This window comes from Rhinatrema bivittatum, chromosome 6, assembly GCF_901001135.1.
Source record: "Rhinatrema bivittatum chromosome 6, aRhiBiv1.1, whole genome shotgun sequence".
NCBI classification, from domain to species: domain Eukaryota; kingdom Metazoa; phylum Chordata; class Amphibia; order Gymnophiona; family Rhinatrematidae; genus Rhinatrema; species Rhinatrema bivittatum.
Window position 1 is genome coordinate 234,905,507 of NC_042620.1, and position 14,817 is coordinate 234,920,323.

The following is a 14,817-nucleotide window of genomic DNA, read 5'->3' on the forward strand; positions in this document are numbered from 1 at the left end:
ACGAAGATTACGGTCCCCTGATGACTTTCTATTCTGCGAAGCATTCTGCCCACCAGGGGCCATGGTGGAAACGCGTATAGAAGAAGATGAGACGGCCACGGAAGGGCCAGCGCATCCACTCCCTCCGCGCCGCGCTCTCTCCGGCGACTGAAGAAGCGAGGAGCCTTGGCGTTGAGAGCGGAGGCCATCAAATCCAAGTGGGGGGCACCCCAACGCCGGACTAGAAGTTGCATCGCTTCCTCGGACAGAGACCACTCTCCGGGGTCCAGCAGCTGACGACTGAGGAAGTCCGCCTGCACGTTGTCCACTCCGGCGATGTGCGAGGCCGCTAGTCGAACGAGATGACGCTCCGCCCATTGCATCAGCAGCGCCGCCTCTAGCGCTACTTGCGGGCTGCGCGTGCCGCCTTGGCGGTTGATGTAGGCCACGGTGGTAGCATTGTCTGATAGGATTCTGACCTCCCGGTTCCGAAGGAGCGGCAGAAAATGTCGCAGAGCTAGCCTGACCGCTCTGGTTTCCAGACGGTTGATGGACCACTTCGCCTCCACCGCGGACCACGTCCCCTGCGTGGCGCTTCGATCGCAGACCGCCCCCCAGCCCAGCAGACTGGCATCGGTGGTTACTATCACCCAATTGGGCAAGTCGAGAGACACTCCGTGGGCTAGACTCGACGGCTCCAGCCACCAGCCCAGGCTGTCCCTGGCCTTTTGTGGAAGTGGGAGAATCATCTGGTAGTCCTGCGAAACCGGTTTCCAACGGGAGAGGAGCGCCCACTGCAAGGGCCTGAGATGCGCAAACGCCCAGGGGACCATGTCGATGGTGGAACCCATCACCCCCAGGAGCTGGAGGTAGTCCCAGGAGGTGGGATCTTGCAAGGCAGAGAACCGCAGTACATGCTCCCGCAACGATTGCGCCTTGTCCTGACGCAGGAAGACTTTGCCCAGCCGGGTGTCGAAGGACGCTCCCAAAAAATCCAAGCGCTGCGAGGGTACGAGGGAGCTCTTGGAGAAGTTCACCACCCAGCCCAGGGACTGTAGAAACTGGACCACCCTGCGCACCGCTGCCTGTCCCTGGTTGAAGGACTTCGCCCGAATGAGCCAATCGTCCAAGTAGGGATGGACCAGCACGCCCTCCTTTCGAAGGGCTGCCGCCACAACGACCATGATCTTGGTAAAGGTACGCGGTGCCGTCGCCAATCCGAACGGGAGCGCTATGAACTGAAAGTGCTGGTCCAGGATCTTGAACCGGAGGAGACTGTGATGGTCCCGGCGGATGGGAATGTGCAGGTAGGCCTCCGTGAGGTCCAGAGAGGCGAGGAACTCCCCCCGATGTACCGCCGCAATCACGGACCGCAGTGTTTCCATGCGAAACCGGACCACTCGGAGGCACTTGTTGATTTCCTTGAGATCCAGGATGGGCCGGAAGGACCCGTCCTTCTTTGGCACGACGAAATAAATGGAATAGTGGCCCGAGCCCACCTCTCCGGAGGGCACGGGGGCGATAGCCCCTATTTCCCGAAGTCTGTCCAACGTCGCCTGCACCGCCCGTCTCTTGAGCACCGACCCGCAGGGGGAGAAAATGAACCTTGCCTGTGGAGGACGGACAAATTCCAATGCGTAGCCGTGCTCTATGGTGTCTAGGACCCACTGGTCCGAGGTGATCTGCGCCCACTCCTGGTAGAAAAACGCCAGCCGTCCCCCAATTCTGGGACTGGCGGAGTGGGCGAGCCTGACATCATTGCGAAGGCTTAGGAGGGGGGTTACCTGCTCCGGGGGTGGTGCGGGCGGGCCTCCGTCCACGAAAGGAACGTGACCAGGTCTGTGGCCTGGAGGCGGCGGGCCTAGAGCCCGATGGCCTGTAGCTCCTGTAGCGCCGTTGCGCCCTGGCCCTGGTCCGGGAAGAGGCATATGCTCGCGAAGGCCGATATCTGTCCTCCGGCAGCCGATGAACCGCGTTGTCCCCCAGAGACTTGATGATCTGATCCAGGTCCTCCCCGAAGAGGAACTTACCTCTGAATGGAAGGGAGCCCAGACTCGACTTGGAGGACGTATCCGCCGCCCAGTTGCGAAGCCACAGGAGGCGCCGTGCCGCCACTACCGACACCATGGCTCTTGCTAGGATCCGAAACAGGTCGTACGAGGCATCCGCCCCATACGCCACCGCCGCTTCTAGCCTGTCCGCCTGGGCGGCCTCCTCCGCGGGCAGTTCCTGCGACGTGAGCAGCTGTTGTACCCAGAGAAGGCTCGCCCTCTGGGCCAGGGAACTGCACATTGCTGCCCGCATACCCAGAGCGGAGACCTCGAAGACCCTCTTCAGGAAAACCTCCAATTTGCGATCTTGCGTATCCCGCAAGGCCGCACCTCCTGTCACCGGTATCGTCGTCCTCTTCGTGACCGCCGACACCGCGGAGTCCACCTTCGGAGCCCTAATGAGGTCCAGGAAATCCTCCGGCAGGGGGTAGAGCTTTTCCATGGCCCGGCTGCCCTTCAGAGCAGCCTCCGGGGTATCCCATTCCCCAGTGAGGAGCTGCAGGAACGATTCGTGAATGGGAAAAGCTCGAGCCCTGGGCCGCCGGGCCGCCAGGACCGGGTCCCCCTTCTTTGAAGAAATGACGACTGCCGGCGCCACTGGAGCAGGCGGGTCCGGCGGTGGGTCCAGATCCAATTCCTGAATTATAAGTGGAATGAGGTCATCCAACTCGTCCCTCTGGAAGAGGCGCCGCGTGCGCGGGTCGTCACCCTCAGGCATGGAGTCTCCTTGTCCGCCATCCGGAGGATCAGACCCCGGATCCGCTGGTCCTGACACCGCTCCCACAGCCGCAGCCGAAAAGCGGGCCCGAGCTGGAGGGTGAACATGAGGGGCCCCCGCGCCCGCCGGGGCGGGGGGGGGGCCTGTGCCGGGGGGGACGTCCGTGGGATCTTGGGAGGGGGAGGCCCCGCAGGAGTCTCCAACCCCTGGAGGTAGGCTGTGTGCATCAGCAAAACAAACTCCGGGGAAAACCCCGGCCTGCCCGAGGGGGCTCCGGGGGGGGAACCCCCGTTGGACCCTGCCCCTGCGGGCCTTGCTCCGGCAATAAGAACGGCGGAGAAACCGCATCGCAATCCCCCTCCTCCAGCGCCTCTGGATCCTCCTCAGGGCGCTGTGCCTGCAAAATGGCCGCCGTTCCCGCCAGGAATGGGGGAGGGGCCGGCCCGCGCCTCCCGGGCATCGAAGAGAGCAACACCAAATCGGCGATGGACCGCGAGGTGCCTTCCCCCCCGGGAAGGCACCGGGCGCAGACGCCCTCGCGGGAGATCCTGGATCCCGGTTCGCCGCAGGCCGAGCAACGCGACGGCCGCGGCATCGGGAGCACCCCGCGAGAGCAACGCCGGCTGAGAGAGAAAAAAAAAAATAAATAAATTGAGGCTCGGGAGGGTGGCCGCGCGAAAAACCGCCGCTGCGGGGGGGCCAGAAAGCCTGCACTGCCCGCTGAAGAAATCGGCGCGGGGGGGCCTTCCTGGCCTCACAACCCGGCAGAAGAAAAACTTTTCTGTGTGTCCCAGCAGCCCACGAGGCTGCCCGAGACACCAGCGCTGAAAGACTGTCACCACCGGCAGCCGCGAGGCCCCGGGGTTGGGGAGAGCTGCAAAGAAAAATGAACAACAAAATATATAATATCACTTACCCCGTCCTAACTACTAGCATTCAGCACCGGGAGGGGAAACAAACACAGGGGGTAAGCCACGCCTCCCCACAGCCTGCCTTTGAATAAGATTTTTTTTTTTTTTTTTTTTTAAAAGAGAAAAACTTGATCCACCAGACAAACTAGGCAGAAGCCCAGAAAAGGAGGAAGCAAAAAGGGAAAAGATTAATTTACAACCACAGGGAGAGAAACCCTGAGTCCCCTACTCGCATCTGCTGGAGTCAGAAGATACTGAACTCCTGCAGAGGGGGTAGTAGTATATATGGTGACGCCCCCTCGAAGCTTGTGCTGACTCCATCTGCTGGATTGGGGACATAACCCATGGTCTGGACTGATCCAGGTACGTACAGGGAACTACCGTATTTTTCGGACTATAAGGCGCATTATCAAAAAGCGCCTGCTAATGCATCCTGGTTCATATATAAGCCGCACCGGATTATAAGGCGCAGCAGTGGCGTAGCGAGGGGTGGGCGGCCGCCAAGAAAAAAATTGCGTTTAAACACGCTGATGCTCCTCCTCCTTCCTGTCTGTGCGTCCCCGGAAGTAAACGTTGCCGGAGCCGCGAGGGAAGGAGGGGAAGCATCAGCGCGTGCAGATGTGGAGCAGCACTTGCGTTTATGGACCGCTGCGAATCTCAAGTCGCAGCGGCCCGAGAAGAAGAGGAGGCCCGGTAGCAGGGCCACTGCAGAGCCCATCCTGCGGCGACCCGCGAAGAGGAGGCCTAGAGGTGAGTGAGAGCCTGTGCTTGAGCAAGACAGCATGTGGGAGTGAGAGACTGAGTGTATGAATGATTGTATGAGACACAGCATGTGACAGTGAGAGCCTGTGTGTGTGTGAGAGAGAGAAATGCCTGTGTGTTTGAGGGAAGAAGATGGAGAGAAAACCAGAAAAAAAGACAATATAAAAGGAGTGGCAGCAGAAAAATTCATATATAAGGCGCACCGGATTATAAGGCGCACTTCCGATTTCTGAGAAAATCGTAGGTTTTTATGTGCGCCTTATAGTCCGAAAAATACGGTAACCTCTGATGGCTCAGAAAATCCGCCTGCACGTTGTCGATCCCTGCTATGTACGAGGCCGCCAGCTGCTCCGCTTCCAAGGCCACTGGATGACTCTTGGTCCCCCCTTGACAATTGATATAGGCCACTGTTATCGCATTGACAGACAGGACGCGACTGCCCGATTAAGCAAGAGCAGAAAAAAAGACTAACAAAAAAATACCTCTGTAACGCTAACCGCACCGCTCTCGTTTCCAGGCGATTGATGGACCATGATGCTTCCTCCTGAGACCATCAACCCTGGACCGACTGTGACTGGCACACTGCCCCCCCCAACCAGAGAGACTGGCATCTGTAGCCACTATTTTTTATTTATTTAATAATTTTTATATATCGAATTTTCATGCGAGCATATTAAATCAGTTTACAGTTGTTAGCAGATATGTATTTAAAAATATTTGCATTTCCAAAGGAAGAAAGGAAGTAGATAGTTTCATAATGTACATAAATAAAATAGTAAATTAAAATAGTAGGCTAAATAATCCTAAAATGTAATCAATTAGATAGCAGTTTGAACTCATTGTGTTAACAGCTCTTGGAAGGCTTGTTTAAAAAGCCAAGTTTTAATGCCCTTTTAAATAGTTTGATATCTGCTTCTAATTGTAATTCCTGTGGAATAGAGTTCCATAGTTGGGGTCCAGCAATAGAGATAGTTCTTTCTCTTACATTATTTAAATTCGCAATTTTAGGGGAAGGAATTGGCAACATCCCTGTTCTGGTTGATCTGGTAGTTCTAGAAGGGATGTGAAAATGAAGTGATGAAGTTAGCCATTCAATGTTTTCATTGTAGAGTGTTTTATGAATTAGGGACAAGATTTTATGCTGGGCCCTGTATTTGACTGGTAGCCAGTGAAGTTCTTTCAATATGGGGTGATATGTTCGGATCTTCTAGTTCCTGTCAATAGTCTAGCTGCTGAATTTTGTAGAAGTTACAATGATCTTGTAATATTTGTGGGTAGGCCTAAAAATAGTAAGTTGCAGTAGTCTAATTTTGACAGGACAAGTGCCTGTAAAACAGTTCTAAAATATTTTGGGAATAGGAGTGGTTTTAATCTTTTGAGGATATTTAATTTAAAGTAACCATCGCTTATGATTTTTTTTAAACGCAAGATTTCATTGAGAATTCGCAATCTATGAGGATCCAGAGATCTCGTACTTCTAGGGGAGATGGGGTAATTTTTTGCTGCTTCTTGAATTTCAAGCTCTTTAATCTTGCTTAATTTGGCTGAGATGTATAGAATTTCAGTTTTATTACTGTTTAGGGAAAGATTCATTTGGGTTAATACCTTTTCAATGGCGGACTGGTATATATCCCAGAGCTTAAGAGTTTGGTCGATAGATTTTTGGATCGGTATTAAAATCTGAACATCGTCAGCATAGACAAAATGTGTTAGACCGAGGCCTGATAGAATTCTGCACAAAGGGAGCATATAAATATTAAAAAGGGTTGAGGATAACGAGGATCCCTGAGGTACTCCATAGTAGAGATCGATTGGTTCTGATTCGTTAAGAAATTTTACTTTGAAGGTTCTATTTTTTAAGTAAGAGTTAAACCATTTCAGTGTGGAGTCTTTAATGCCTATTTCATTTAGTCTATCAAGGAGGATTTTATGATTAACTGTGTCAAAGGCTGCTGAAATATCTAGCATGCCTAGGAAGTAAGTTTGGCTGTTTTCAGCTCCTCTGAAGACAATATCTTGTAGTGAAGTTACAAGGGTCTCAGTACTAAAATATTTTTGGAAACCATGTTGTGCAGGATACAGGGTACTGTGTTTTTCAAAATAATCTCTTTGAGATCCATCCGTGCCTCAGGTGGTCCTGAATAAGCCACCAGCCAAGACTTGACCTGGCAGATTCGGTGAGAGGCAAGGGGACGTGAAACTCCTCTGACATTGGATCCTAACAGGACAGCAACGCTCTCTGCAAGGGCCTCATATGAGCAAAGGCCCACGGAACCAACTCCAGTATGGATGCCATGGAGCCAAGGACCTGCAAATAATCTCAGACTCTGGGCAGCAATGCTACTAGGAGCCGCCGAACTTGTGCCTGCAGCTTGATGGCTCTCTTCCAGCAGGAAGACCTTGCCCACATGTGTATCGAACTGCGCCCCTAAGAAATTCAGGACTTGAGCAGGATGAAGATGACTCTTGGACTAATTGACAACCCAACCGAGGGACTGCAGACGTTGCAAGATTTATCCACCGCTTGCTTGCAGAGGGCCTCTAACTTCGCCCGAAAGAGACAGCTGTCCAGGTATGGGTGGACCAGAATCCCTTCCTTGCGAAGGGCTGCCGCTACCACCACCATCACGTTGGTGAAAGTGCACAGAGCCGTCGCCAAGCCGAAAGAAAGGGTGCATAACTGGAAATGCAAGCCAAGGGCCGTGAACCGAAGAAATCTCTGGTGAGCCCTGTGGATACTTATGTGCAGATATGCTTCCGTCAGATCGAGGGAAGCTAAGAACTCCCCTCTGCGCACAGCTGCAATGACTGAGTAGAGGATCTCCATCCAAAAATGTGAGACTAAGGAACCTGTTTACCTTTTTCAGATCCAGTATTGGACGGAAGGAACCCACCTTTTTCGGCACCACAAAATAAATGGAATAATGTCCCATGCCCGACTCTTCCTGGAGAATGGGAACTATGGCCCCCAGGCATTCCAGCTTGTGGATGGTCTGCTTGATTATTCCCCTCTTTACCGGCGAGCCGCATGGGGAGAATACAAAGAGGTCCCGGAGAGGCCTAGCAAATTCTAAAGCGTAACCGGTTGCAATGATATCTAGAACCCACTGGTCCGATGTTGTCTTGACCCATTCCTCGTAAAAGAGGGACAACCGTCCGCCTGTAACTGGGATGGAGGAATGGGTCAGCCACATCTCATTGAAAGGATTTGGCCACGAGGGATCCCTGGCCGGCTGCATCTCGGCCCGCTCGTCAGCCACAAAAGGACTGAGACCAAGGTTGAGACCTCCCCGGGGTTTGCTTTTGGCCCATACCAGGCAGTCTATTCTGATGGAATCGCCTCTGACCCCGAAACCAAGAGTGGGTCGGCTGAAAAGATCTAGGTCCTTTAGGTTTGTTTTCTGGTTTCTTATGTAACCTGGTTATCTCCCAGAGACTTGATCAGCTGTTCCAAGTCCTAACCAAAGAGGAACTTTCCTTTGAAGGGAAGCGCTGAGCTTGGCCTTGGAGGAAACATCCACAATCCAATTGCGCAACCACAAAAGCCTCCGAGCAGAAATGGCAGACACCATAGTCCTGGAGGAGGTTCGCGGGAGATCATACAGTGTATCCACCCCATAGGCTACTGCTGCCTCCAAGCACTCCGACTGTGTCGCCTCTTGTGAGGGAAGGTCTCTGGAACTCAGAAGCTGTTGCACCCATCACAGACTTGCCTGAAGCATCAAGCTACTGAAGACTGCCGCTCTAATACCAAGCGCCGAGACCTCAAAAATGCGCTTAAGGAGAACCTCGACCTTTCGATCTTGGAGGTCCTTGAGAGCTGCCACCCTGGCCCTACGGAATGGTTGTTCTCTTGGTGAAAGCTGACACAAAAGCATCCACCTTAGGTACCTTTAAGTTCCAAAGTCTCCTCCGCCAACGGGTAGAGCTTGTCCATCGGTCTCCCTACCCGCAGGCCCGCTTCTGGAGTATCCCATTCCCGGACCATCAGTTACTGAACCAAAGCAAGAAAGGGAAAGGTTTTCGCTGGACTTCGCAGCCCCGGCAAAACCTGGTCCACAGTCGAGATCCTCTGGAGGGACGACGATTCTCTGGAGATCCTCTGGAGGGACTGGTCGAGATCCTCTGGAGGGACGACGATTCCCAGCTCCGCCAGGACATGTGGGATAAGAGGATTAAGTTCATCCTGTTGAAAAAAACGAACGACCATAGGATCATCCCCATATCCACCTCATCCAGGTCTGCTCCTGAGGAATGAGGGGGGCAGAGGAAGAATCATCCTCCAAGGCAACCACGTGATCATGCTCTACCAGAGCTTGAACCTCCGGAGGGCCCCTGACTTTCCGTACCCAGATAGACCCCTGTGGCTCCAGCTGCCTGGGGATTTTCCTTGGCGGCCCCTTGGGAAGCTGAGGCCTAAGACAACCCCCGGGCTGGGCCTGGCTGTCCAAAAAGGCCTGGTACATAAAGAGTACAAAATCTGCCAAGAAACCGGTTGGGACCCTGGAATCCACACCTCCCCCCCCCCCCGGGGGACAAGGGCCATCGCCTGGGAGCTCAAAGGGCTCCTGGACCACCCAGGGTCAAATCCGCCAGCGACAGCATGGGAGGAAGATCCCCTCCTCCACGGCAGCTGAAAAGGTATTCAAAATGGCCGCCGTTCCCGTACTCAGCGGGAACGGGTTGGCCTCGCTCTCCCTGCTAGAAATCCTGCGGCTCGCACCCTGGAGCCTGAACACCATCGCTGCCACCGTGACAGAGGAGCCCTCCCCGCCGGGGAGGCACCGCGAGCAGAGGCCCAAGCAGGAGAGCCACAAAGTCGGCTCTCCGCAGGCCTCACAGCACACACCACATGGCATGCCGGCCGCCAGAAAAGCGTGCAAGCAAAAGAAGCTAACCACCCCCAGCAGCCATGGGGCCTGGGAACCTCCTCCAAACTCTGCCCCACCGCCAGAGCTCAAGCCGCGATGCTCAGTGCCCCGAGCCACCCGCAACTGCACCTCCACTGCTTTTTTTTTTTTTAAACAGTACTGGCTACGAGAGCAAGGGTAGTCCCGGATCCTCACTGGGGCAGGGGAGGGAACTGGACCACTGGCTATCACCCTTGGCACTACAAACCTGGAGCAAGCAGGGTCAACAACCCAAGCTCCTGAAGAGCCTACAACCAGGAGGGATGATCCCCCTAGGACCAGCCAACCCCCGGGGAGGACGGAGTGATGTTCCTGTCCTGCTTGACAGCCACTGCTCTTTATGAGAGATTCTCCTTTTCAATATTATTATTAAAAAAAATTTTTATATATATATATATATAGATTTTTTTTTCTTTTTTGAGAACCTAAAAGTGATTCAGGACCACAAGTTTTGCACCACCTCCATCTGCTGGAGACAGAGAAATACTGAGGAGCTGCAGATGGCACACCGGTTAAGAGGGGGTGCCCTCAAAGTTTTTCACTGTCTCCCAGCTGCTGGAAGGGAGGAAAAACCCAGCAGACTGAACTGATCCGGGTATGTTCAGGGAACTGTATCAAGAAAGCTAATGCACAAAAAAGTTAATGAGGGTAAGTTACCTAGATAACTGTAATCAGATATTCAGTGGAACTTAACTTCTGCTAAATATATTCAGCTAAAGTAATCCAGTTAACTTTTCCACACACCAGCTTACTCTATGTTACCAATACGCAAGGAGGCCTGACAGACCCCTATGGGATCACCCTCCTTTCTATCCCAAAACTATGAGAAAATGTGCAGTGCATGGACCTCCTCCCCTTCCGCCCATCCCCTCTAATGTAAAATATGTGTATCCTAGTTTCCCCCCCAAGATATATTTTAATAAAGTCCCCTTCTGCCCTTCACCCCCACCCGCTCAATCCATCCAGAACCCCAAGCCCAAACTGGGAGACAGTTTTAATGCAGTCCCAGCATTCAGTGTTGCAACACTTGACACCACCAGAAACACTAAGCTGGTGTCCTCCCAGCAGCATCCAGCATAGCACTGGCAGAGAAACACTGGACACCCGGAATGTGGTAAAATTCTATCACATCCTGGCTAAGGCTTGAAGGCTCTAAACCCTAATCCTAGAGTCTGCATACACCAGGTACCAACTTAGATTGCAAGAGTGTTCAAGGGCAGGGGTCTACCTACTGTACCTGAACTGTAATTCATTTGAATACAGGTTTGGAAAGGTTAGAAATGTAATCCACATCTACATTACCTTAGACCCATACTCACTTATTTCTCATTCAGCTGGCACTGAAGTATTTAAGAACATAAGAAAATGCCATACTGGGTCAGACCAAGGGTCCATCAAGCCCAGGATCCTGTTTCCAACAGTGGCCAATCCAGGCCATAAGAACCTGGCAAGTACCCAAAAACTAAGTCTATTCCATGTTACCATTGCTAATGGCAGTGGCTATTCTCTAAGTGAACTTAATAGCAGGTAATGGACCCACCTCCTTGTGAACATCAGAAATCTGATGTTCACAAGGAGGTGGGTGAAGGATCAGGCCACTGTACTGGCAAGCACTGCCAGGAGTTGCCAACCCTTGGTATAAGCTTAGTTAGGAAGGGAAGGCAAAGCTGTTCACCATGAAATATCCAGCCCAAAGATATCAGATATCATGAGCTGTCTTAGGGATGATAATATTCATGGACAGGGCCACAGTTCTGTTGCACCTGATTTTTAAGAACAGTCCCGATTTTTACTTATAAATTTTTCTAAGATTCAAATCTTTCTAAGATTCAATTTATAAAAACAATGCATCTAAAATTGTGAAAAATTATTAGAAACTGTTCTTTAAACTAATTACAATTAGTCTTGTAAACTTCGTAAAACATTGTAGCTGATTTTTCAACTTACTGTGCTATAGGTCCATGGAGGAAATATTGAGTTACTCTCAGTCCCCTTTGCTATTGTTTACTATTGGGTTATTTAGTCTGGTTCAGTATTCTAATCTAGAAAAGTCTATAATCTCACCTGGGATAAACCTTGGCAACCCTTGGAGTAACCAACTGGCCACAGAACAAACACAATACTTAATATGCATTTTTAAATCTTATAGATATCCTATAGTTACTTGATGTAGATCTCTCTTCATATATATATATGCGCGTGTGCATGTGTGCGTATATATATTCTATTCTTCCACTTATATATCACCTTATTCACCCACACAGGCAGACTACATACTATTTGCTATCTCAATCTCCTTACCTAGACAACATGGATGAAGTATTCCAAGATTACTCACCAATGCTCTTTGCATGGAGAAGAGAAGTGGCTGCCCTCTTGTGTTGAGCCTGTTCTTGATGAACAGGAGACATGAATATAGATCTCTTAAGCTGCAGCCCACACCATAACTGAATCACAGGGCTCATCCAGTAAATGCAGTTTTAAAAGTATTCCAAATACTTTCACAGTGCTTCACCTACCATTTTCTGTGTCATCACCGACAGGAAATCATTGAAGCTAATCTTCCCAGACCCTTCTTTATCAATTTCTGAAATCATTTTCTTAATCTCTTCCTTCTTGGGTTCAAACCCCAGTGCTCTCATGGCGACCTGTGGATGTTTAGAGAAGACTGGTAATTTTCATGGCTCAACTATGGTTTACACGGACTATAAACAGATGAGAGCTTTCAGGTTTTTTGCCAGAAAGCTAAAAAGGAAAAACAAAAGGATAAAATAGGAATAGAAAAACAAGTGAAGAATATAATACCTGTTTTGAGCAATCAGACACATAAGATCATAGAGAAAAAGGCATCTCAGATAGAGTTTAAACAAGGATTTTGGCTCTTAAAATAGGTCACAAGAAGAAAACTAATCAGGCTACCCTCAAGAATTAAGAACAAATTCAGATTGCATGCCATGAGCTTCCACTCCTTTCCCACTGATCGGCACTCCAACAGAGATGAGATTGTGAAGCAGAGCCTTCAAAGACCCTGCAATAGTTTTAAACCCTTCTTCCCCGAAACAGAACAAAAGGGCAGAGCTGCCACAGTTCTGTCACCTAGTAGGCAGCTGCAATCACAAAGCAAGAATATTACATTTGGTAAGCGCTATTCTCAAGGGTTACTATTAGGGATCAACAAATAAAAATGTATAGTAAATGACAAGACAGAAAAATAGAATCAGAAATATTTACAATATCAAAGCACAGCTTGAAAAACATATCATCATGTGTGAATTCTGAAGCAAAGTTACGACGAGGAGGGTCTGTGATTTTGGCATAGCTCTTAAATGGGGAAATTTTTACTAACCACGGAGTTTTGGTACTGACCAAAGGGAATAAAGAACTCTGGTCCTCCTGGTTCTCAGAATAACCAAAAGTATGTAATCAAAATCAAATTGCTGCAGGCACATAAGTTGTCATGGTCATTTCTAGTGGGTATGCTGAAACCCACTGCCCATTAAACTCTCCTGGTTTAATGCGCAGTGTACCTCTCTTCTAAAGAAAAAAAAATAAAAATAAAGTAGGAAGCAGAACTCCTGCACCCATCCTACAAAAAGCTCTATAATCGTAGAAGTGATACGCTCAGTTCAAGGAAGAATATACATTGCATTACTCTTTAAGACCAATATTTATTTAAAATTAATAAGAGAAAATGTTTTTTTACTCAATGCATAATTAAGCTCTGGAATTTATTGCCAGAGGATGTGGTAAAAGTTAATAGTGTAGCTGTTTTAAAAAAGATTTGAACAAGTTCCTGGAGGAAGAGTCCATTAACCATTATTAAGGTAGAGTTGCAAAAATCCACTACTTATTCTTGGAATAAGCAGCTTGGAATCTACCCCTTGGGATCCTGCCAGGTACTTGTGACCTGGCTTGGCCATTGTTGGAAACAGGATATTGGGTTGATTGACCCTTGCTCTGAGTGAGTATGGCAAGCCTTATGTCCTAATAAAGGGTAGTATGATCTTGAAAGTTCTACCAAGACCGAGACTTAAGTGCTTATGTTTTTCTAAAACTTTCTGTGGCCGAATACACCAGCCTTTAACCAAGCAGAGCTTAGTTCAAGGACAACCACAGCACCTTAATCTACTCTTTGGGCTCTACCAGGTACTTATGACTCAGGCTGCACTGTCAAGACTGATCTGACCCAGCATGGTACACCTTATATTCTAACACACAAATGCACTAAAAGGCATGAAATTATCTGTTTCTGAAAACTGCAAATTGCTTCCTCAAACTAGTTCATTTTGTCTATAGAATTATAAGATTGTGCTTTTAATGATCTGTTATTGACAGCTCTTGTGATTTCCCCTTGCCTTCAGCTCCTTCACATCGATTGTGCCAATGCCATCGGTATCAAACAGATCAAAGGCCTCTCGGATCTCCTGTTTTTGCTCTTCTGTCAGTTCAAGCTTAGGACCAGTTTTCTTTCTCTGGGACGCCGTGCTTGATGATAGTTTCCTATAGCCAGAAGCCTTAAAGTATTAAAAAAATATATATATTAATTCAGAATAGTTCACTAGTGGCTGTTGTAACAAATTAAAAAAAAATGTATGATCACATCTTGCTTGCTCAAATAAGGTACTTGCACTCTTTAAAGCATGGTCTTCATTGTAGCCTCTCTTTTACTTTGCTTTGCCTTCTGTCTCATCATTTTAAGTTTTACTAGACACCATAGTGCCATTACAATCTGAAGAGCTTATACTGTGTTAAAACTGGCTATTAATATACATTTATAGCTTGTTTTAAAGTAGGTATTATCTTCCACAAAACACCATGTTAAATGCCCAATGTACTAATGAGCATTAAATGTGTTTTGTAGGAGAGCATGCTGATGATTTCTGCTGCCGGTTATTTATTTATTTTAAAATACTTATTACCCGCCCTACCTACGTTTAGGGCTGGGTACGAGAAAACGCACATAATAAAATGACATAAAATTGCCTAAGAATCAATCAATGACAAAAATCAAATAAAATCGCAGGCGCTGAAAGATGCAACTATCGCAATGCTCACTCACCCTGGGACACAATTTACCACAGCCTCCTGAGCTGCCCAACCAGAATCCCCCACTTACATTATCGCAACTGTAGATAAGTTGAAGAGAACAAGAGAGCATTTCTGCCTCCTACACTGCCATGCAAAATGGATTCAGTCGATCTCATGTACTGGGGATGGCTTCCCTAACTACTGGGGGAGGAGGGGGTATGAAGTCAGCCAGCCAGGGGGATTATCGAAGTCCACAGTGGGCCTTGCATTAGCCCCTAGAGACTAATGCAAAATCTCATCTAAACCTCGGGGAGCTATAGTTACATTTTTAAATTACCTGCATTTTTCGGTCCATAAGACGCACTTTTTTCCCCCAAAAGTGGTGGGGCGGGGGGATGTCCGTGCGTCTTATGGAGCGAATATTAAAAAAAATATAATTAACCACAGTCCTCCCACCC

At 49.2% G+C, this 14,817-nt stretch overlaps 1 protein-coding gene across 1 annotated transcript in view; it reads right to left on the minus strand.

Moving 5' to 3' along the window:
• Positions 1–14,742, minus strand: part of LOC115094012 (centrin-2) — a 30,346-nt gene extending 15,604 nt beyond the window's left edge. Inside the window, exons 1-3 of the mRNA XM_029606611.1 lie at positions 14,391–14,742; positions 13,687–13,845; positions 11,851–11,979 (exon numbers count right to left, since the gene is read on the minus strand). Of these exons, the coding sequence (XP_029462471.1) occupies positions 11,851–11,979; positions 13,687–13,845; positions 14,391–14,489 (387 nt within the window). The 5' untranslated portion in view covers positions 14,490–14,742. The remainder of the gene's footprint in view (positions 1–11,850; positions 11,980–13,686; positions 13,846–14,390) is intronic.
• Positions 14,743–14,817: the final 75 nt, after the last annotated feature.